The 25,371-nt window shown below is 37.5% G+C and overlaps 1 protein-coding gene across 4 annotated transcripts in view; it reads right to left on the bottom strand.

The window, feature by feature from the left end:
* Nucleotides 1–5,710: 5,710 nt before the first annotated feature.
* Nucleotides 5,711–25,371, bottom strand: part of vps50 (VPS50 EARP/GARPII complex subunit) — a 105,778-nt gene continuing 86,117 nt past the window's right edge. For 2 of the 4 annotated variants that reach the window (XM_044171017.1, XM_044171018.1), the window contains 6 exons: nt 19,832–19,980; nt 16,524–16,620; nt 15,494–15,652; nt 11,909–12,030; nt 7,562–7,751; nt 5,711–7,404 (listed from right to left, as the gene is read on the bottom strand). In XM_044171017.1, coding sequence (XP_044026952.1) covers nt 7,285–7,404; nt 7,562–7,751; nt 11,909–12,030; nt 15,494–15,652; nt 16,524–16,620; nt 19,832–19,980 — 837 coding nt within the window. In that variant the 3' untranslated portion in view covers nt 5,711–7,284. Of the gene's footprint in view, nt 7,405–7,561; nt 7,752–11,908; nt 12,031–15,493; nt 15,653–16,523; nt 16,621–19,831; nt 19,981–22,970; nt 23,112–25,371 lie in introns of those variants that run through there. The other 2 variants (XM_044171019.1, XM_044171020.1) reach the window with 2 other exon arrangements.

Below are 25,371 nucleotides of genomic sequence, written 5' to 3'. Positions count from 1 at the left end.
GTTTGAGTTTTACATCTAAATAAAGTGGTTTAGTTGCTAGCTGAACTGTTGGCTTGTTTACAACCTGTATGATCGTCAACCACTCGTGTATGTTGCCCCGTTAGTCTTCATTGAAGCGATGTCGCCCTGTTCCCAGATCTCTGACTGATGACTTTGGTGACTACAATGTTTTAATTAACTTGAATTATCCTTTAATGTCCCTCCTTGAACCCCCTATGTAGCTATGAGGAGAAAGGCACTGTGGGGGAATAGAGGTTGGACACATTAGCTTTCATTGTAGTGTGTGCACCATACATCATATAGTTATATACTTGTATTATAGAATATGTCACTAGTATATAATATGTATTTATGTCTCTCCCTCTCTGAATCTCTTTCACATACACACTTGTACGCTGTCAGTAGGTCCTGCTCAGGTCCTGTTAAACCTTCATTTGCCGTCACCTTCACTCTGACTTCTTTAAACTCGCTGATGTATAGGCCACAGATTTCTTGTGTTATGAGAAACAGGGAAAGCCAAGAGGAGCATGCTGGGCCTAATGATAACCAAATGATTGAAATGGAAGATACAGTATACAGATTACTAAAAGCAATGTTGAGAATGCTTTGATAAATTGATGTGTGTAATATTCACCTATATGGTAATGGTGGTCATGAAATGCATTTTCCACAGAAGACAGAGAATGTGAGCAGGTCTATTTTCCCTTGTATGATGTATTGTTTTCATTATTTTGCCATCCAGTAAAAATTAAAATACTGTAATCATTTCTTGGTCACTGTAAAACTGAAAAGTGAAGAGATTTTTATTATGGCATCTTTTCTGCAATGTGATAATGTTTGATTTTTCTTTCAATGCAGACATTGAATGTAGACATTCTTTGCCAAACATTTCAGCCATTCACATCATGTTGTCACTTTAAAAAAGATCCTGTTGAATACAGTTTACAAGAAAAGAGACAGAATCTGATCCACTACAGCATTAGTTACATTATGTTGTGCTCCATTCTGTCAGTATTAGTGTTATCTAAAGGGAAAAATGATGATGATGAAAAATGTGATTACATCTTTGACTCCTGAGCTCAGGATCAATAGGTACAATGTTAATCTAATTTAAACGTGCAGTAATAGTGAGTCTGTTTCAACCTAAAGGTCAAACATGTTTCTTAATCACTCACGGCAGACGGTTTGTCTGCATCATGATAAATGAGGTCAACCCTGCAGATTGTTAATATTGTTAAGTATTATTTACAATATCTGTATTGTATATTGAATTCTCCTCACAAAAAAAACATTTTACACAATCTGAGGACAGTGGTCACTGGTTGCATAAACAGAAAGTAAAAATAATACTGCCCTTTTATTATACTCTAAGTCAGCAGTACATTTGAGTTCACACATATCACTCATCAGAAATATTTGCATATTGTGAGGCCATGAATAAACCGCAAACACAATTAGATTTGTGAGATACTGTAGCTGATGAAATACAGAGACTCTCTCATTTGTTGTCTGCCTCGCTACTCAAAAGTCATCACTCTGTTTGCAGTGTGAAAGGGAGGACAAGGGAGGGCGAGACCCATGAAATTACGTGGAATAATCTTTTGTGATCATTTTGTTTGTTTACCAACTGGTAAATATTCAGACTATTAGTGTGATTCACACTCTATTCTACTGTATGTCTGTGGGCCTCATTCATGGCTCACTTATTAGGTGAAGTGGACATGGCCATTTGTCACATAATCAGGAATGTGAAGTCACGCCTATGCTAGAATATTAAAATCCAATAAATATTCTGTGTTTTGCAAAGTGGCCTCGGGGCACCAACTGGTGTTTTTAGTTTCTAGAACAGAAAGGTCATTAAACAAATACATGAAAAAGGAGGAACAACAAGGACAGACAGTGTCACTGATGCAAAGCAACTGAAACCATCATACAAGTGCAGAGACACAGTCTCATCAGTTTAAAACCTGCAGCTTTAGACCTGCAGTTCCACTGCTAAATGTTTGACTTTCAATCTAACACCATCATTAGGTTAAAATTTCAGTTTGTCCAATACTTTGGTTTAAGATTAAACACTTGCTAAACTAAAGGCATTCCCATCAGCCTCAGCTGTTGGCTACTTTGTGTTTAGTGCTAATTAAACATGCTAAACTAAAATGGTGCACATCATACATCAGCATGTTAACATTGTCATTATGTGCATATTAGCATGCTAACATTAGCATTTAGCTCAAAGCACCGCAGTGCCTGGTCTCATAAAACCACTATGGATGTAGACTCTGTTTTTTCTTTTGCCGCTGTTTGTGTGAAGTTTAACATTTTATATTTTACATTTTTTATAAGTTGAGCAATTTTTTTGATAAATACGAGGAAGGAGTAAAGAGTTTACACTGCAGTAACATCATAGTATATCCTCTCTGTCCTCTAGCACTGTTCATTGGGGAGGAAACACATTTAGTTTGCCCAAAGGAAAAGAAATCTCAGGTGGTGAGATGTAATAGCCAAATGTCATGTAGATTGCCCAATTTATTAATTACAGTTAGAAATAAGTGAAGTCATCCTTTTGAATACACTGTGGCAGTAACCATTAAGATATGTTATTCTTCAGTGCCCTGTGAATGAAAATGTTACTAGCCATCATTGCAAGTGTTGCATTAACAGGCCATTGGCTCAGGACAGAGATTATATGCACAGAAAGTTATTCCTGCTGCAAGCAAACTGACACAAAACATTTTTTCAAGTCAAATCTGAGCTCCCCTATGGAAAATAAACCTTCACCTCTTTGAAATGAAATGTCAGAAGATACACTGTCCCCTTTTTTAAACTGTGTGAAAACCAGTAATTTACAGCAAAATATAAGTCCAGAGGAGAAAAATCAATACCCATTTTTCAATGACGGGAGTACTGACTTTATGTTTTGTGTGAGGGTATGATCAAGAGCACCAGAAAGTGCTGCTGATGAGATGTATATTATTATATGATGTGAACTGGAATAAAAGGCTTGATTCATCAGACATCCGTAGGTGGCTGTGTATAAGTGCATGCTTGTTGTTCTGACAAAAAGATATCTTCTTCAGCGGAAAATAAGGAAGCAGAAGATTCAATGTGATGTAAATGTACAGCGCCTTTCTAGTCTTCCAACTACTCAAAGTGCTTCCCACTACATATCACATTCACCCCATTCACATGCTGATGACAGATGCTAACTGCTCATCAGTTCAAAGAAACTAACTGATCATTCACACACTGAAGGCACAGCCCTCAGAAGCAATTTGGGATTGAGTGTCATGCCCAAGGACACTTCGACATTTGGGATTGAACAGCCGACCTTCCTATTGGTGGATGACCCGCTCTACCACTAAACCACAGCCGCTGTGATAATGTACATATTATTTTGGAAATATCCTCACAAAAAACACTATCAATATATCTGCTGTTTTTGAGGGATGAACTTTCATTTCTTTTTTTCTCAGTATACAGAACTATTAAACTTCCATATTTACTGCTACTTTAATTGAAACCAATTTAACTTCAAGTTGAACTTTGAATTGATAGCTTTTTGCAGGGGAACAGCCCCTACCTCGTTCAGTATACGGAGCCCTAATGTTTCTTGAGAGGTTTTCCTGCTCTGCTCATGTTTATAACCACACACAACATTTGTTTCCGCCCAAGCACAGCTAGTCAAGCAACAAATTAGCAGTGATTGGTCTAACAAGATTTTCAGAGGGCCGTCGTTAAAGTTTATGCAGCGGAGTCTGACATCCAATTAGCTGCTTCAATCCGTAATTCCAGTCAATGAAAAAAGAGAATACTGGCATTATGTTGATTAAATACTGGAAAATAACTATGTTTATTGAATTACTGAGGGGGGTGAATGAATTAACATTTCACTTTGAATGAAATGTAAATGATCTTCCATATAATTATATAATTATATGAGCTGAGCAATTTTGTTAGCATTACCAATTTGAACCACATGCCATGAACATTTCTGGACTCCTTTCTCTGCATAGTAATAGACACGTCTGCCATTTCTTTATAGAGACAGACATTCCCATTCCCTTGCAGTTGTTTTTTGGTCTAAATCAATAAGACCGCTTTAATCAAAAGTTCTGTCATTGTGTGAGATGGTACTCAGTCAAACCATCTTACAATCATAAATGGATTGCCACAGGGGCCTATCTTTGGTCCACTGCTGTTTACGTTATACATAAATAACATAGTACTTCCAAATCAATACTTCAATGTCCATTTTTTTGCAATGATACTATTTTATATGTGCCAGGCTCCTTAACCTCCCTAACCTTAGATGTCCCTCATGTACATACTGATGTTGGCAGAACTGGTTTCAGATGCTATGCATGTTTTAAATGGAATGAACTGCAAACTGTCCTCAAACTACAGTCTTACATTCCCCTTGGAGATTTTAAGGCTTTACTGGAAATGTTAAAAATGTCCAATCAACTTTGGTTATTAGTAAAGTTTTACATAATGAAGTTCAGATTTTTAATCAGTATTTCAAAGCTCAAGATTTTAAAGACAAGTGATTATCAAAGACTGTGCCTGAGAAAATATAGAACTTTTTTTCATAGATGATGACCGTTCTTAAAAAGCAGCTTTCACTGAGCCAGACATTTTTTTGGAGAATTCATTATCTAAATACTGTCTGCACTTCATCTGGCCATCTCCTACTCAAGAAAGAACTTTCTCTTTCATGCATACCCTGCACAGCTCATCAGCATCTCTTCTGGTTGCCACATTTACTTTAACTCTCTCCCCTCCTTTGTCACATCTTGTCTTGTCAATCATCATGCAAAGTAAACATTACTAATAGGCTCTGCCAGCAATTGTTCTCCGTTACATATGTATGAATAGACATGAATGAAGTCTGTGTCAATGCATATGAGACAGTGAGGGAACAGAGGCCATGTAGGTCAGTGATAGTGATTTCTATGGGCTTGGCTCATGAAATTTGGCAGAGGGGCAGACACGCAGGAGCAAAGAGTGCCTGGTCTTTTATCTGAAAGAGTAAGTGGGCCATGGCATCACAGCAGGGGTACAACCCAGCTGGGCACCCAAATGTGTTGCATTAAAGGGTGAGGAAAGCTCTGCAAGAAAAGGCGGCACACAGGTTTTATGGCCAAATGCTGTCAAACAAACTGCAAAAACACAGTAACTGCAAGTCAAACTGTCACCATGTCATCAGGGATACTTATATAATAGTAATTGGAATAAATATAATTTGTTATGTTTTGTTTGTGTTGTGTGTTTAACAAGTGAATGTCTTTACTTCCAGAATCATCCCTCAAGGTTTCAATGAGACCAGAAGTGTCCCACTGAAAAACAATAAAACAATTGTATAATAAAAACAGCGAGTCATCAGAGTTATAATGAGTCCTTCACAGCTCTTTTAGCTCAACCTGATCAGTAGGCTCCTCCTAAACAGGAAGGCTAGAGGCTTGTAACCACACAGGAAGCCACATTAATTAATCTGACAGCGTCCTGCTCCTGGCTGAGTAAAGCATCATTAGGATGGACAGCAGCGCTGCTGAAAGGTAACACACATATATTCTGATGAACGGTAATAATGACTCGACTAAAGCTGCTGGCGCACTGAGATATTAAAGGTTGGATATGATTACTAGATTATGCAGTTTATTCATGGTAATGTAAGGATAAAAGTGGGTAAGAATAACAGAGACAATAAGAGTCTAATGTTAGTGTGTTTATTATGTATCATTTTGGTTCATCCCACAGTTCCAACACTGATTACTGATTTTCACTATAGTGCACTTGACCCTTGACAATGTTTATATATTTGTATTAGCTTCAGTTGATACGTTACAAGATACTGAGATGTGATGAATGACAGCACACTTCCAGCAATCTCATATATCATAAAAACCCAAACAAGACACAAAGCAAGAAATAAATACAGACATTGTTCAAAACATTCACATTTACAGTATTCTTCTTGGAATAGTTGCACACAAAACATGAAGCCGTATCAAAACTTGTAACTTAATTTATTTTTTTTATTTTTAACAGTAAATCAATCTGCCCTCTCGACAGGTCAAAGTAAACCAATGGAGATGACGGGTTGGGGGGAGCTCTTGTAGTCGACACACACACTAACTCATGAGAAATCACATAATCGGTGCCTGACTGCACAAACCTACAAAACAAGCCAACATTTCACTTCTCAGCAAGAAGGCTGGAGACTGAATTCTAAGAGAAGCACTTTCACAAAGATTTTCAAAACCTCACCCCAGGACAATGAAATCATTTGCTCCTCAGATATTACAAACAATCACATGCAGCGGGTGCACATATACTAACTAGAGGAATTTATATTATTTTCAGAATTATCATTATAATAGATTTATGTAATCCATAGACAAAACAAACAAAACAAAGCAGAGCATCCAGTCAGGCAAAACAAATACCATGAAGTGAAATAATATACAGCAAACACATGGACTGGAATAACTTATAATGAATGATTAAAGTGATTAATAACCCAGATCGACTGTATCTCCATCAGGGGGCATATTCAATCATGTGACAAAGCTTTATATCACACAGTGGAGTGGAGGTTTATAACTACAACAGACTCTTCTTGGATCTGTAATTGGGATGTATTCACCACAAAACTTAACAACATTACGTAACTATCAACTTTAGCAACTCATAAATGTTCACTCATTGTTTTGTTTACTCTCAAGGTAGCAGTTGTATCAGAAATTGAGCACAATTGGTAAAAACAGATGGAATGCACACATTACACTGTTACATCCTGTATTTGTAGCCTGAAAAACATATCTGTTCCTTATAGTCACTGAAGAGATTGTTGTGGTTGTTGACAATTTGCAGAGAAACTTCATAAGCGGCATATTTGTTTAATGAAAACGAGAGGGCATGCATTATGGTACTTCTACTGTATGCATAGAGTAACTGCAGCATGCTTGAGAGTGAAACTTGTAGTATTTATGTCCATTAGCACGTCATGAGATGCATTCAACAAGTGGCAGTTTGTGTTTTTGACCACATAAGGACTGTAGATTCACAGATAATTAGCATTTGGCTAACGTATGAGCTTTAAATTGATGTGTATAGTTGCTCTACTTCTGTATGTACTGTACAGCTCGTTGAACACACCCCAACATGTACGATCTAAACTGAAAACGAAGACATTCTACGTTGAGCTCCACTGTGGAGTTCGTCCGTTGGAGTGTCCATCTCTGTGGCTGATTGATACGTTCGGGGTCTGCTCTGTTCATCAGTCTATCTCTTGGGTCTGTCAATGTCATCGATGGCCGCCAGAAGTTTCTGACGAGCCTTCTTGTTTATATGTGAGCCCAGACAAACGTTCACCAAGTTGGCCAGCTGCTTCATGGAGTACTCCTGCACAAAAACACAAAGAGTCAGTCAGCAAAACTGACATGCTGCCTCTCAGCATGAGGCTTTCAGCAAAATGCAGATGTTATGAAACTGTATATTTAGCGTTGCATAGGACCTAAACCTACAATCCTCCATCCACCAGCCTGCTTCACTCTCTCACCCTGTGATTCTTGATAAACTGCTCCATGTCATTCTCCGTCAGGTAATAGGCCTTGATGTAGGTCTCAACAAACTCCTTATCAGGAATGGGTCGCAGGTCGGTCAGCTTCTCCAGCTTCATGAGGAACTGTTGGAAGTCCAGCTGCATCAGGGCCCGGCCCTCATTGCTGCATTTCTTCACATTAGCATAGCTACCGTAGATAGAGGACAAAACAGCGGAGGGAAAGAGGAGATTAGCTTGCCGCAAAGTATTCAGGTACAAGTAGGCAATGATTGGAATGCTAAATTCTGTGTAATTTTTCTTTTGATTCATGAAAGTCATCATAGGTGTTGGTCATTTGTGTCTGGCCTGAGGGGAATTTTTCACATTGTACATTTTCCACCCTTGAATGCACTAACTTATGCCTTGCTAGCCATCTGGCTCCCCAATACATTAAAAGCATTTACATAGAAAAGGCATGCCCAGTGTTGGGTCACTGTAACACTTTGTTTCCTTGATGGTGACACAAGAGAACTCCACATTTCACATCACCAGAAAGCTGGGAGGTCTCCAAACTCGGATTGGTTGTGGCAGGCTTGCATCCCCATGTTGTCTGCCTTTCTAAGTAGTCTAAATGTATAAGATAGCCAGATGTATAAAACAAGACTACATGTACACAAGTTAATTGAACAATGCTGTTCATTTTAAGATTAGATAACCTTTATTGATTCCACGGAAGGGAATAGAAGTGTACAGGATGTTAGTAGTGTACTCTATGTTTACTGATGGAATTACTTTCAGGAATTACACAGTAATCAAGTTGTGTGTCTAGGCCTAAATTACATGCAAACTGTATATATTAAGGAGAAAGTCATGTTGCAACAGTTTTAAATTCTGTCATTTTAGCTCCCGACAGTATTTCACAGTGAATTTGTTATGCATCAAAAATTGTCTGGAAGATGTGTTTCAGCTTGTCATATGCCAATTTTCATCAATGTTCCAGTCAAAATGGAAATACTGTCAAAACTCCAGCAGCAAAGTAATCAAAGAAATGTGTAATAATTTAGGTTTCCAGATGATGGGAGACATTCAGAATCCATTAGAGTTTTTAAAAAACAAGTGTAAAAACATTTTATTAATGGAAACGGAAAGATGTACTTAATATTCAGTAAATGTACTATTTGTATGAGTAATACCTACAGTAAGTAAATCTGCATGTCACACATTTCATTTAAGTCTGTAATGTAGCATAGACAGAGAAGTCCACATGAACTTTTTGTGTTTTTATTCTGTCGTGCTTCAATTTTATGCATAGTACCTTGTTTTATGTTACATGTTATTTATAGATTGTTTCAGTTTATATTTTTTGTCCCTGCATGTGTTGGGCTGAATGTCTGTTTTTAGGTTTGGTTTTCTTCTTTTCCTTTTTTCTTGTTTTGTGAATATTTGAAAAAGAGCGCGTGTGTGTGTGTGTGTGTGTCTGCACGTGTCCTATATTAAACAGCTGTCATTAGTCACAGCTGTCTGTGCCCTGTCAGTAAATGTGTGTGTGGGACAGAGTACACGTGTGTTACAGTGTGTGTGTGTGTGTTTCTGTTTGTGTTTGGCAGCGGGGACTGTTGTCCACTGGCAGGTCAGTGTGTGTGACATCTACACATACTACACAGACAGGTTTGCTCTCTGTCTCACACTTCAGCTTTTCTCTTCTGTTTCCTTTTTCTGCCCCCCCCCCCCCAGAGTTTGTTGCTGAGTGTTTGAGCTTCAGCACAGAATGCTAACAGAGCCATTTCTACAAGTCTCTAAGAGGAGACGAACGCTGGACAGAGAAATCGAATAACAGGCTGAGCGAGCTGGAGTACAAACAAACAAATATGACCACTCCACCTTGGTGTGCCAGTGGTTGGGAAGATATGTGTGTGTACTGGCAGAACTAAGCAGACAGCATAAGTCTGCAGCAGTAGCTTAAATTTGCAGAGCATCGCAGTCATAATGGGCCATTTGTTCATTGGAAAGTGTTCAAAAGTTTTCTTACGCAATGGGAAGAAAAGTCCTCAGCAAATGTGTTGGGACGTAAACATGTTCCCTTTTCTCAGTGGGTGAGGGCAAACCTACCTCGTTTGCTTAATGTCCAATGTTCTCTCTCCTTCTTAAAACACTTGGCAAGCACTAAACCACTTAACAAGCATTTGTTTTGAACCTAAACCATTTGTTGTGCCTGCCATTACAACCCCACTAACACTTTCACTGTAACCTGCACAAATAAGTAGCCCAGGACGACTTTGGCTTCAACATCAGCCAGTTTCTTGTTCCCAATAAAATGTGTGTAACCTCATGATAATTGTCAGCTGTTAGCGCTTCATCACCATCCAGCCGGCCTGACTCAGTGTTGCTGTGAATCCAGTCCGTCTGATCAGAGGGGGTTGTATCACACCTTCAATCTAAAAACCTATTTCGCACATTCACTCGACGCACACAAGCTGAGTAAAGAAAAAACACTCTGACGTTCTGTCACCTATCACAGCCCATATCCCTGGCTTACAAAGGAGAAAGTGGTGAAATGCATTACAAGGGATGTGTCAAGAGTGTTTTGCAGTTTGCGTGAGTGGCCTGTGTCATGCAATTCCTTGATGGGCCTTTGGTCAAGCAGGAGAGATGTGAGAAGAGAAGGAGATAGCAGGAATTTAGAGTGGTTTTCTTGGGGGACTACTCCAAAGGAACTTGGCAACAGAGTCTCCAGGTTTCTTATATACTGTAGGTAATTTCCCGTGCCTTCATGGTGCTTGACAACATGCTTTGGAAAGAATTTTTCTTTTTTAATTTATGATGTGCAGATGTTCAAACCTGACGGAGGAATAAAAAAATGAAAGAAAGTTGTAAAGGGGAGAAAAAAATTTCCTCTTCTCCTCGATGAGTATCTCTGTAGGCTTTCCTGTAAAGACGCAATTGATGAGAGTGGGGGGTTTCAAATCACTGTGATGCAATAACTCACAAATGCTGTTTAGTGTGTGTACATGACACAAGCTTAGGGACACCATTTACGACTGTAACCTGAGAGTAAAGTAACCTTTTCAAGCAAAAAAAGTCTGTCATAACAAGAAAGGCTTACATTTCCAAACCCCCCATGGTTTTAAGAAATAAAACCACTATCCTACAGGTCTGCACTGTATTCAGCATCGGTTACATTACTGTTTTGAATAATTCATTGTGCTAAAATGTAGATTGAGCAATCCTTGTGTTTTGTGCACATTTCCTTCCTCCTTGCAGCACAGTATCATCCAGTATCAACTTGAATAGCATTGGATTTCTTCTTGAATAGCCGCTGAGATATCCTAAATAAATATTTAATACACAAAACCTTACTGCTGACTGAGGCTTTTACTGTACTGACAAACGACCAATAATTGTTATATTCAATGGTTTTAAGATGCTGACTTTTTTTAAACAGTTTTATATTTATGAATAAATGTATTCACATAGGAACTGCTATCCAACAGGCATAATTTCCACAAAATAGATATTAAATAGATATTAATAGATATTTGGGCAGGAATACAGTAAAAGTGCATTCAGAGTAAAGATGTTTACAGTACATTTGACCATCAGAGTTTTTAGTCCTTAAATTTGTTTGGGTAGATAACAACAGTCCTTCTCAAACTTGGCTATACACATGCTTTTGTAGCTATGAAGAGATGGATGTTACTTGTGTGGCAAAGCCTGGCGTGACAAAATCAACCACAGGCAAACTGCAGTCTGGACTCGTGCTGTTACGCTACTCGCTAGTGCTCTTAGCCGGAATAAATAGAAATCCACAAAGTGTATAGAGAGCTCCATCATGCTCGGTTAAAGTTACAGGAACTGCAATCAGACTTGTCTCAACTCCCTCTGCCTCTAAATCCTGATAACATCTCTAAATGGGTAGTTTGACAGGTTATAAAGACTCTTTCCAATAACTGAGCTGCTTGTGAGTCTACATGACTTTTGCTTACAAACTGTGGTTTGCTCATAATTAGGCAGTGAGAACTATAAAACATACCAAGGGCAAAACTGCAACAAAGTAGGCTTTTCTAATAAGGGTTACAAAATATCTTATAATAATCTTTTTTCTATTTTTGTCTAAATAGACAACCTTATATATTTGTACAGTTCAAGGACTATGTCAAACTGCTTTTTTTAATCATTGTTTGATACAGAAAGAAAAGGGGAAAATATTATGAATAATAAAATTGTGTTTTTTAACAGAAGTTTTAACAATAATTCATAGTAAGCAACAACAACAAAAAAAAGAAGCTTTGGCTGAAACTTCACCACCATGACACTGGACTGCACACATCCCCTTGACGCTGAAGAAGTGTTTTATTACTTTCTTACCCTTCTACAAGAGTCCTGTTGGCCAGGCGGATGCAGTGCTCCCAGAGGACGTTGGACACAGGCAGTGGGATGCGCACATGTCTGGAAACATCACCCAGCCGCTTGTTAAATTGCTCAAACTCCTGGGAAGGTGAAGGAGACAAGCACAGGTGAACACAAGAGGTAACTAGGGTAAAAAGTAGCAGAAATAAACGATTTCAAGAGGTGGATTTCTTTAATTGGAAAATGTATAATCAGTGTGAAATTTCTGTTTTCTAATCAGGTACATTAATCTTGTTTATAAAGACATATCTTAATAGTTAAGGGTAAAAACATGTTATCAGCTTGTGAAAGGTACAACTGCAGCCACAAACAAGTCTGAACAGGAAACAAACCACTATGGGACCAATAAGACAAACAAAATAAAAGTCTTCATGAACAACAACATAAATATATTTCCTCTGACTCGCTGTCAGCTACTCTGTGTTCCTGGATGACGCCCAACACCAGCTCCCCCAATCTTAACTTGGAGAAGCTGCACAGAGTTATAAAACTACCTCATGCTGTGAATTGCACAACCCAATTATTTACAGTCTGCGAAGAATAAACTGCATCAGGGGTTTGTATCAGTCTCTTCTTATAAATACTTTGGTCATTTAACATACAGTACATACTCTGATAGTGGTATAAGTAATAGTGATATAAGTAAATCGGATCAATCAAGGCTAAATTCTTTTTTCTCCAGAGTAAGCAGACTACAGTATGTCTGGGTTATTGTACGGCAGCTCTACTCTAGCTACGCTAGTTTAATGGTTTTGCAGTCTGGACTGATGGACAAAACATCCTGATGAACTGAACAGACGGGGGCAGGAAGTATGAATCCACCAAGCCACAAATCATGCGTTAAAACAAATCGCTTGTGCACTGCCGAATGCTATACACAGGTTTGGGAACACCCCAGCTGGACTCATTCCAGACAGCCCTTTGTTAATTTATATATTTAATACTTACTTGAGATGATCTTTGACACCTGTAGTACCATAGTAACATCTCCTCTGCAGGTAACTCACCATTTCTTGCTACAAAATGTAATTTTGATGCCCAAGCACAAAAAAAGCACACCAGCCATGAGGGTTTTGTTACAACTGTTCTCTTTTATGTTAACACAAAGAATAAAGAATAAAGATGAAATATCCCAGAGGAAGATGCAGGCTGCAGGAATCAAAGATGTACTGTACAGTATAGAAGGAAGGGGTTTCAGCTATGAAATTATCAATTATGGATGAAATTATACAATGATGATATTATGTCACTGTTTATAGGGAACAAATTGCAGTACTTAAGGACTATACATAAATATGATGGATGTGTCTCAGGAGAATTATGTGGTTTTCTAGTGTGTGTTTGCAAATACACGTCTGACGGCTTTAATTCAAACTGCATCGTGTTAAAAAATGAACCTGGATTTTAAAGCACTCTGCTATTAATTTTGCACCCTAGAATGAAACATTATTCATTCACAAACAGTCCCACAATAGTTTCTGACTTAAGCATTTTGTCAATGAAGTCATTCTGAGGCTGCTGTATTTCCTTGCCACTTTATATGCAAATCAATGCCATTGTTGAATGTGATCAACCTGAATTCATTAAAAAAATATTCTCCTGAGTGCAGTACAACAAAATGTAGCACACACTTTTCAATCAGTGCACAAAACACAATCCACATGCATTATGAGTGTCTGACAAGTTGGCAGAGAAGACTATTAGCCCCTGATGGGGAAACGTACATGCTAGTTGTAATATGCACCATGTCAGTCCATCAGCTGGACCATTTTGACACAGTTCGGCATTTAAACCAGGCCAGTGAGACAGAGATTTTCCACTTAGGCAATTTAGCTCATAAGCTAAATTAGTTAACTGCAGAGTTAACTGCAGAGCTGCTAGAGCCAGACAAAGATCTATGAGCCTTTCAGGAATTCAAAAGGTGAGTTTGAGTTCTTTTTTCATTAGCAGATAACTTTTAACTGTGACTGGATGTGTATATATTTATTCATCTATTTCAACAACATCTGTGATTTAAAGTGTGATTTAATCAACGGCTCTCTAAGACATGCTGATGCATATATGGGGATTTGTCTTGCTTCGGTGCTGGTCTGTTCAGGATTTCACACCGCAGCGAGTCCTTCAGACTTTTCTGTCTCTGAACGTCAGAGGCGAGAAAAATAGTGCCGTGTGTCCTTCCACCCCATGCAAAATTTATATTGGGATAAGTGGCCAGCATGCATAAAAAACACATTTAGCGGAAAACTTCCGATTCCAAAAATATGTCTGCGACCGGTGAGCTCAAATGTCTTTAACAAAGCTGAAACTTCAGGGGACATCAGCATTCAACTCTCAACAGCTTGTACTAAATTATTCACCCCATCCAAAATACTTTATATTAAAGATCCCCGAATGAATTTAAACTCAAGAGGGACAACAAGGAACTTAACAGTTCTAGACTTTAAGTGGAATATGGGGTAATTCTTCATGTAAATGACACAGATGTTAAAAGGATAACCCAGACTGTATTTTACAAGTACAAAAAAACCCACTATGTGAGGAAAATCCCTGCAAGATAAAAGCAAATCTATTACAGCTGCTTTTTGTGTGTTCAACTTTTTTTTATTGCGGATATTGCATGACACTGAGAAGGCTGCAGTGGTTGGTAAGTATTTGTTTTGGGAAAAATAATAAACTTTGGGACAATTCTGAGCTTTTCCCAAATGTAAAATACACTAGAACAGCAAAATGGATTTTAATAGAGATTCCAGTAGTCTTGGTATCATCCTCTATATTCAACTGACAGAGAGTCTTAGTGGCATAAATGATGTAACAATCTTAATGGGGAGATGTTTGCATATTATCTTTATGAAATGTGAGAGAAAGCTGTTCTAGTGAAGTCTCCATCCTTGTCTTTGAACAGAATCTTAATGCAGCACAAATTAGGATTAAAAAGGCAGCACTGTGACTAATTTACATTTGTTTTACAGAGCGTTTTAGAGTATTTTCAGCTCATTGTTTTGGTTTTTTGGGCAGCAATTTTACTGTTTTGGATCACTCTCACTGCTCTCATCAACCCTGTTTACAGCAGCAGGCAGCTGTTTTCAGTGAAAAAGATCTGGTAAACTGACTGTACGCTATCTGCAGAGTACGAAATGGTAGACAAAGTTAGCGACTAGCTGGTAAACAAAGTGGAGCATTTAGCCGCTAAAGATCCAGATATTTCCCTCAGGAGTTGAAAAAGACCAAAAGCAGAGCTAAAAGTAGAAGAAAGAAGAGAGAAGAGAATATTGAACTTACATTGGTTGGTTGGCCAGAAACACAACTCCATATTAATGCTAATGTCGCTCCATGTCTGCTGGATGTGTAAATAAGCTACTGTTTGCTCATTTTAAAACCTGATAATATTTCAGTGCTGTCTTTACACCTTGTTCCACTGCCCCCAGTGGCAAAAAAAAACCAAAACAAAAAAAACATCATTATAAGATCCAAAAGAGTGCCAATTCACTGTTTCTAACTCATAAACCACTAACCTACAGTATAGCACATCACATTTTTCCTTACCTTTAACAGGACGTCCACATATACATTATGCTGTGACATTATCTCCCTAATGTCCCATTTAACTCCGGCCATCAAGAGCAACATTTGTTCATAGTCGATGGCCTTGGCTGCAACAATCCAGTATATTGGTTTTCGAAGTTCACTGGCTGTAGACACCGTCTGAGAGAAGGAAAGGAGAATACATGTATGTGTGTTATATTCAACATGTTTTTGAATGTTATGTAAGCAGTAAACAGCGATGAGGCACACACAAAGTCATAATGTCATCGATTGCACAATATTTCCAAGAGTGAAATTATATGACATGACATTCATTTGATGTTTGGGGAAAACAGACCTGTCTGTGTACCTGAACATTTCAAATGTCAGGAGGACAAAAAAAAGAAAAAGAAAGAAAGACTGGGAAAGAGCTGCCTGCGTGGTTATGAGTGACAGACAATTTTCTCCTTTGTTGATTGAGAACAGGACTGAATGCTGGGTTGCAGTTACACAGTCATGTGTCTCTAAGGAGAAATAGGCTTTTAAAGAAAACCAAAAAGCAGAATGATGGTTCCAAATAAAGGAGTGAATGCAACTGGAATATTTTTTTCAGAGCACATTAAATGAAAGATACTGGGCATATGTATGTATGTATGTTTTAAATTTAAAGATGAGTGTTAGTAGCATAAGATTAAGTTTATTCATGATATTAGATTAAAACTGATGAAAACTCTCAACTGTTCAAAATTTTACGCCATCCAAGCCTCAGAGCCAGGCACATGACAAGGTGCAAAGTAATTGACTCATACATTGGTCATTATACTCTTTTTGACAGTAATGGGTTTTTCCATGTAAGCAAAATGCTAACACGTGTGGCTATACGTTATAAACCAATTATTAATAGTGATCTTGATAAAAATTTTGATTCTATGAAAGATTCAAAATAAATGATAATGAAAGGTTTGGTACAACCCTGCCTGCAGCTGACAGTGATGTCATGATTAACAGTTACTGCAATTACACAGACTTTAGAGAGAAGGTGCAAGTATACCTGGGAATAAAACTGTTGCAGGAAGGGCTTCTTGGCTGCAGGCATCATTGTGTCCAGGTGGGACTGGAGGGATTCAAATTGTTCGGCCAGAAACACACTGAGAAAAAAAACAAAAAAACAGAAACAGCCGTTTAATTCAGCACAGCGGTGGCTTAATATGGTCTGAAAAATGTCCTGGCATGGCACATAAAGACAAAATTACTATGTCTTGTTTTTTATTATTCGATTAAATAAAGCGGATATTACTTTTGATTGAATTTTGGTTTGAGGACCTGAATTGGAGCAACTGGCAATTACAGCTCGTAGTTGAGCTTCTTCACAAAACATTACCTTAAATCTTTCTCCCAGAGCAGCACAAGAGGACTGATGCTTGACTCATAGAGCTTCTAATATTAAAGCTCAGCCTTTCTCGTCTGACACAACAGCGACAGACTTGACAGAAAAGAGTTAAGAAAACTCAAGATCAAGTCTTTGATCCTTCACATTCTTCAGATTTAGATTTGATAATGTGAAAAGATAAGAAATGCTCATCTGCACAACCTGGAGACATTTCTGCACAAATGTTACTTATGCTTACCTTTACTGATGCTAACTTGCAACCCCTGAGCATTTTCTATGAATTGCAAATTTTGTACTTGTCCTGAAAGTGCAGCTACACCATTCTTTGCTGTTGCGACAATTTCATTTCCCCGTGATCATTACAGTTTAAAGTAATAAATAATTAAGTTAATTTATGTTGCGTTGTCACAACATAAATTATTATCTAGTTCCTCGACTCTTGCACTTTGTGAAAACTACTTCAAGTCTCTCCCCACACACGGCAAAGTGTCATTTATGTCCAACAAATTCTTTACAATGAATGGATTTCAATTATCCTTGAAAAATACTGAGACCAAGAGAAGTAGCAGAAAAAGAAATACAGGACAAAAAATCAATGCGGATTGAACTAATACCCCATTCAACTGTGAATCTAGCTCTGACTAAATAAAGACCCTTTGAGTCGGGCTGATCGATGGCGCTGAAGTAGTACCGTACACTAAATAAAAACTGAGGGAGCAGGTTTGAGAGGACTGAAGTTCAGTGTTGAGTCCGGAGTTTAACGAGCATGACTGCTGCAGTGCAGCACGGCTCACATAGTGATTTCTTTACAGTTCCAGATTAATTTGCTCTTAAACAGTGCAATTTAAGAGAAGAAAACAACTCAACAAGACTCAGACGTAAGCCCCATGAGTGGCCTCCACATTCATGTGTACATGTACAGCCCCTTGAACCCAGTTTCGGTTTGAACTCACTCAGCAACCAAGTGGACAACAATGTCGTCCTCAGAGTCATACACTCCTGCCAGTGGGACCGAAAACTACCCTGTCACTCTGAACATCTATCTTCCTGTTTCTTAATCAGCTGATAAACAATGTGAGCGACAGGATTCTTGCACAAAGATCAGATGCTGAATGGATACTAAAGCTATTAGACCACAGAATTAAGTGTATTTATAAAACACAAAGTAAATGCACATCCCATTCATTCATTGGATTTTTGAGGCTTATACCAATATCAATATTTCAGAGTTTGAATTGGTCTATAGTTGTTTTTTCACACATAACATTAACAGAAAATTTTGATGATGATTCCTCAAATTAGTTTTTTCTGAATAACAACAATACAATAAACAATAAACTTGTTAGTGGTCTCCGCTGGACAAACTATGTAATGGTGACTGTTTCTAAATTACCATTAAACATATATCTTTTGCATTTCTCTACTGCAATTTCTTATTAATTATTGGCCAACATATGCACTGATACCAATATGTTTGCAAATGGTCAATATATCTGCCTGGCCTTTTTAAATCGGTCTAGCTCTAATATTTATTAAAAAGAATACATCTTAATTGATATTTTATATTCAGTTTTTATTCAAATTAGAACATGTATGTTTATTCGCTCCATAAACAGACCATCTGTAAGGATGCTGCACAGCAGTGAATACTGGTAACCTCAACAGAAATCTTTATATTAAAAGCAAGAATTAATACCAATGAATGCTGTATGGTGAACACTAAATCTGAAAGCATTACATTAAAAACAGCAAGTGCCCCATAAATGAGCCCAGTGGACATTTGTCCTTTTCAGCAGAGCAGAGAAAATCACACTGGAACAGCTTGTGTTTACCTCAGCAACATGGTGCAGTGTTAGAAAAAAAGTCCACCCTGCAGTTCACACTTATCTGATCACACTTGTTTAAGCACCTGAACAACAGCTAGAAGGGCAAACAACAGTGAGAGGGGCACCTTACAGAGCTCTTATCTTTAATCTTTGAGAAGATTGACAAAATGGCATATGCTGAAGATGTCAGAGGTTCTCACAATACACACTAACATTAGCTGCCTTTTCTAATAACACCTTTTCAGACAGAAAAACTTTTTATGCAGTTCTGCCCAGAATAAGTCTGTCCTCCCCAGAGAATCTCTTCCTTTAAACTTTACCCAAGAACTATCTTCACAGCTCTTTTACTTTCATTATTCTACTGAGCTTGTTGCCTACCTCTGATACATGAAAAACTTTGTGTGAGAAAGTGTATGCCTATTCAGCATTTTTGCAGCGGTGACATCTGGGCCCCCAGTTTACAGACTTTCATTATAAAGCACTTATACACTGCAGGCTTCTCAGGGCCCAAGAGTTGTCAGAACTGACGATAGTTTGACGTAATTGTGTATGAGGGCGGTTTTGTGTAGTGTGTGTGGATGTAACAGACAAAGATAGAGAGGGAGAATAACTACATGGGCAGAAAATACATCAGTAAGTGAGCGACTAATTGTGAAAGCTTAACACAAATAGTAAATTATAGGGAGAAAGCTATCAATTCTATTTAGGGGTAAAATAAGTCTCCCCGTCTCTTTTTTTAATTCAATAATATTTTTCTATTTTCAATTTAACAAGTTTTATTGATGTGAATGTCGAAAACAACAATGCCACACACAAACACACACTGCAGGTAGTGCAAATCTTTGATGGCCAGGCTGCGTAATGCTGCCTAATGAAATTATGAGCACCTTGAGGCGACGCAGTGGCCGAGAACTGGTCTTTATAACTTGATCAACTTTGATGAACATAACTGCCGAGTTACGTCACACTGCCAGGACACACAAGTACCGACATTAAACAATCACTGCTGTTATAATCTTTTCCCCCATAACAGAGGAATAAAAACCAATACTGCTGTGTGTTGTCTTAAGGTGTAATTACATTTTTACAATTTACAATTATTGTATGGTTTATGTTTACGTAATGCGCATAGAGAGTACTTACAGAGACTCGGTGGCCACCACCCTCTGTGCTAGTCCATAAAGAGTCCCACTGTTAGTGAGGACCACCAGTTGGCTGAGATGGGGGCTGGGCACCTTCTCCTTCCTGTCCTCTGCTGGACCGTGGGCTCCTGCATTCTCCCCCACCGCCTCCTGGAAGACACACAGGCAAGTTAGCATGCATATTAAAAAATGTACATTCATTAAATTCTTGCCTTTTCAATTTTCAGAGGCAGAGACACTTTATAACTCGTGAATGAGCTGTGAAATGGTTAACCTCTGATACCTAATTACATGGGGTGCTTTAGACCCTGTTATACTTGCTTGCAAGTCTAGTTACTATTATTATTATTATTATTGTTATTAGAAGCACCACAGAGATGTGCAAAAACCTGGGGACAGAGGTAGCATTGGATAAAATACTGAGAAATAATTATTATACAATATTATTAAATTATTTGTAGCTATCAGTGTTAATCGTGAAACTCATGGTGGTGGAGGAAGTGCTGATGTGGAAGAGCATTGTCCTACTGTTACTTTAACAGTTAACCTGACAAAACAAATGTTTCACATACAAAATGAAGAAAAAATGTAGATGTATGCTGGTGGGTAAGCATAATCTGAAACTCAATCAACCTTGTGGAACTCAGTTACATCCAAAGCATACACACTCTCACAAAATTCTGCTGACCAAACACTCCTCAACAGCTAGCATTTATCTTCCTTTTGATATATTCCACTACACCTCTCCACCCAGCAGCCCTTTTATCCCTTCATTTGAAAAACAATTGAAATAGAAAAGATAGATTTAAACTTAAACCCTCTCCCATCAATCACAATAATCTATATCTGCATACAAAGTCATTGAGATTCTATAGAGGAGGGCAGATCATTTTATTCTCTATAAGGCATGTGTAGGTGGCATGAAGTATTACACTGTCATGTAGAGCTCTGCACTCTGCAGCTGCAAAGCCCCCTGAAACAGCCTCTGGCAGATCAATTGCAATCACACAGGTAATAACCGAATGGGAGCTATTAATGCTGTACCATATCATCCACTTACATACTGTACTCCTGTGCAATCTGGGTCTAATATTGTGCATGAGCACCATTATTCCACAGCTTTTATTAGTGAGACTGCACCAAGTACAGACAAGCTATTTTAGCACAAGGAAGTGTGTAAATCAAAGCATAATGTACAAATAATTGGTTACATTACTTCTAATTCATCTGAAAAACTGACAGGAAAAATTCATAAAACATCAAAACTTATGTGATAACAGGCCTACATGTCACTAGTTTAATCACTGAAAACTAGAAAGAAAGTAGAAAGTAGGGAAAATATCTGTGCTGAAGATGAAGCTGTGTTGTAAAAAACGCAGTGAGGAACACAGTTTTAAGAAGATGTCTGATGTTGCTCTAACAGCAATCTATTCACTAAAACAAGATATATAAACAGCCAGCATACAGAACAAAAATGCACAGTATGCAGCTCTGCTGACAATTTATGGTTCGGACCTGCTAGACTGATACTGCCTCCTCCTATGTGAAAACTGCAACCTTTCCAGAACCTCAAAGTTATCTCTCTGCATTCAATCAAACCTTCAGTGTTGCAGAAACCATTATCAGGCTGAAATAAAATTTTATCACATTCAGAAAATTAATGTTTGGATTATATAACTTTTAAATCGGAGGGAATTTAATGGCTTCCCTATGGAGGGTGCAATATATCTCTCCCAAGAGCAACTCTCTGTTAATATAATGAATATAAATGCTGTCAGAAATATGAATAGAATAAGACATTACATGGAATGAAACACTCCTAAGCACAGATGGTAAAATCAATTATTAAGCCTTAAATAACAAGTTAATTATGAATAAGTTACTCATTATTGTTAAGGATATTTTAAACATTTTTGAAGACACACTGTTTTTTTAAGATTTACATATGCTGCTTATGTATTTCTCTATGTATTATGCATGTTGTACTGGTAAATGTATTGTGGCATTTTGAGCCCATCTGTTTCACTGATAATGGCAATAGTATTCTGAGGCCTGAAACACTTTATCAGGATTATTATTAAGGTTGTTATGCTGCCAAATTAAAAAAAATCAAATTATTTATGGCAAGTTTACAATTTTCTGTATTCCACAACATCAACATCACAACAAAGTGAATGTAATTTCCTCCACTCCTACTTAATACATTTGTTAACATCTTTTAATAAACAAAAGAACTGTGATTGAACACATTTAAAGCTAAAACAATGTCAGCTAGGTCAATGATCACCGTGAAGGGTTAAAGCCACTAAAAGAAGGACACTCCTCAACATTTCAAACACTTCACAGCACATAAACATGACAAATGTGCAGCGGATATGGACTTAATCCAGAAAGACCATTAGTACCCGCTTTCATCTACGACATCACATGATTTAAGATTTGGAACATGATAAAAAAAAAATGTTGTGCAGCAGCGGCTGGTGGCCATTGTTAATGGTCACATGCCAGACCACCACGCATATACACAATATACTGTAAAAAAATGCAGATAATTGAAAAAAAATATTGCTGTTTTGTAGTTCTAAAATAGTTTGGTAACGAAAGAGTGGCAATACACTGTGGTCAAAACCTGCTTTTCTCTTTCTGGTTATTTACAACCTTCTGAATTCAATATTCATGTTTTTGACTGGTTTCTTCTTTTAGATCTGCTTCTGCTGGGGACACTGCCCTTGCAGGGGGTACAAAAGGTGCACCTAGAGGATTTTCAGTGTGAGAAAGACCTCTTTGTTTGTAAGTTTTAATATACGATTTCTATTTACTTGGTTGCTTTAAGTATTTTGTATTTGAACACAGGTTACAAGTTAGGTAAAACCCATTTTCAGGTTTAAGAAATAGTTGTTATGATGTACCCTCCTGAATGGCCACCACTGCTGCTGACACTCATTTGCATTTCTTGTCAATCTCAGTAATTCTGCTGTATCATGCTGACTTCTATCATTGGGTTGCATTATGAAAGACACACTGGTAGTTGTATATTCTCCTTTGAATTAATTAAATCAATTCAACATCGGTCGCATTTGTCTGGCATTACAGCAAAGTCTGGTTTGGTTTATTTTTAATCACTCCACATGAGATTGACCTTTCATTGACTGTGCCCCTGCAGCATAAACACTTTATACAAAAAGGGAAAAGAAGGCTTCAGTAAGACAGTCAGGAGAAAAGTCGTGTTTCTTTTCCAACTGCGTATAACAATGTGGGGATTCTTCAGGTAGAAGCAATGGCTAGAAAGAAAACAAAAGGTGTAAAAAATAAGAAAATTTAAAAAACAGATACAAAACAAAAACAACATCCTTGACATTTAGGATTTTATCTACTTTTCCAATTCTGAAGCAGGAAAGTGAGTGCAAACACAATTTTAGATGTTCTCCAAGCTTTGGCAGCTTGTAGCAACCTCAACAGGGTTTTTTCTTTTCACCTGTTTGGGGTGACATGCATGTCTTACATGAATGTGACAGCGTCAGCCCTGAGTGCCTATTTCATGTTTATTAGTTTATTAGATGCTTGATCTACTATCATTATATGCTCAAAATGGCACATAGTAATTTGATAGCATAGCATTAACATAATTCTCTGCTGTTGTTGCCCTTCGGTGTCCCTGAATATTTAAATCATTTTTGGGGATAAACATGCAAATCATGTCTGATACTTAGGAAGACATTTAGCAGGTTAATATAATGGATACAAATACTCGCATACAATTTGAATGCTGCTGCCTGTTTTAATCTGCAAATAAATGTAAAAGCGGCTGAGATGAGGAAGCTTATTTCTTCCCAAAAAATTAATTCCTATAAATCAGAGACTGATCTTTGCTCGATTGTCTTCTTAATCCTGTAGCAAGTATGACTCAAGCACAATAATCTTTGTGGTTGTTGGCAGACATGAGCCAAAATGCAGCTGCTGGAAACCTCAGATTTATCAGAAAACAGGTAAAAAATTTACTTCATGATTCAAACTTCTAAAAATAGCTTCACATATAAAGATATTAACTCTTCAGTCGTCATTATGGACCTACTGTAATCTGTAGCGTAACTTGTTGGTTATTTGATATCCTCAAAGATTTTATGATGACCGATCAAAATGACAAACGACTTCAGCAAGATAAAAGTAAACTAACTCCATGCGCCTGCTACTTTGCCAAGTACGTGCAAAAGAATGCCATATTGGACAAATTAAGCATCAGTGATAGATTTTTCAAAGTCATACAAGGGCCTGAAAAACTGGGGATGAAGTAGACCTTTCCATACAGCATGACTTATAGTGAAGAGGTCAGACTCCATTTGATTTACATCCTGCAGCTGCTGAAGATATTTAGGAGTTTAAATTTAAACCTTAAGTACAGTTTCTCTGCTGTCCCACTGAGATAAACAGTGAACTTGCTCTTCCATAGTGGAGTGTAATATATGATTATTGGTCCGTAGTGATTTTCAATATCTGCTACAAGATGACAACTGTCAAAATGACTACTGAACAATTTTGGCATGCTGATGGCATACAAAATGTATGTATGTACAGTATCTATCTGTGGCTATTGTGTAGTGTAGTAGTGTATACAAATATTCTAGTAAATCACAGAAAATACAATTCATAGGAAATACTGGAGCCAAAACTATTAGTTGATTAATCGATTAGTTGATGGACAGAAAAATGATAAGAAACTATTTTGATAATCGATGAATCTTTTCATCTTGTCATTTTTCAGGCAAAAATAGAGAAAAAAATCCCAAACATTCTCTGGTTTCACCTTCTCAAATGGGAGGATTTGCTGCTTTTCTCTGTTAAATGAAATATCTTTGGGTTTTGGACTTTTGGTCGAAACATACAAGCGTCAGCTTGGGCTATAGTGAAGGGCATTTTTTCATAATTTTTTTGACATTTCACAAACTAAACAATTAAACAAAAAGAAAAGAAAAGGCAGATTCATTAATAACAAAACTAATCGTTTGTTGCAGTCATAGAAAATGTAAATGTAATTGCCTTAAATGGCACTCATTTAATCTTTCATACACCACCTGCAATCATGCTATAGTAAATACTCATTAGTTTAAGATTGACATGTTGACATTTCATTAGCACGTGACATTAAATCCCTTACAGAGGGGATAACAGGAAACTATAAACAATGACAAAAAGAAAAGAGGAAAAGAAATCAGTGTGACAAATGCAAAATTAACATGAATCCGGTATTAGTGGTTGCGAGACGCTGCATTGAGTTTATTATTACAACCATATGAATGATTTCCTTTGTGAAAAAAATACATCATGTGCATCCAAGCATGGTAAAACAGTTCTACAATGAAATGCTCTCAAAATTGCATTTGTTACATTTCCCAGAGCAAGTCAGAGCCAAAGGCTGAGTACACACACTCTTCATTCAGCATATATTCACAAATATATATTCAGTGGAAATTTTACAAATAGCCAGAGGTGGCTTCCTTTCTATATGACTGACTTCAATATGGTAGGTTATGGGAAGGAAAATAT

The sequence above is a fragment of the Siniperca chuatsi genome, linkage group LG17, assembly GCF_020085105.1.
Source record: "Siniperca chuatsi isolate FFG_IHB_CAS linkage group LG17, ASM2008510v1, whole genome shotgun sequence".
Lineage (NCBI taxonomy): Eukaryota > Metazoa > Chordata > Actinopteri > Centrarchiformes > Sinipercidae > Siniperca > Siniperca chuatsi.
Note: the sequence above shows the minus strand (reverse complement) of the source record. Positions and strands in the feature narration are given on the sequence as shown.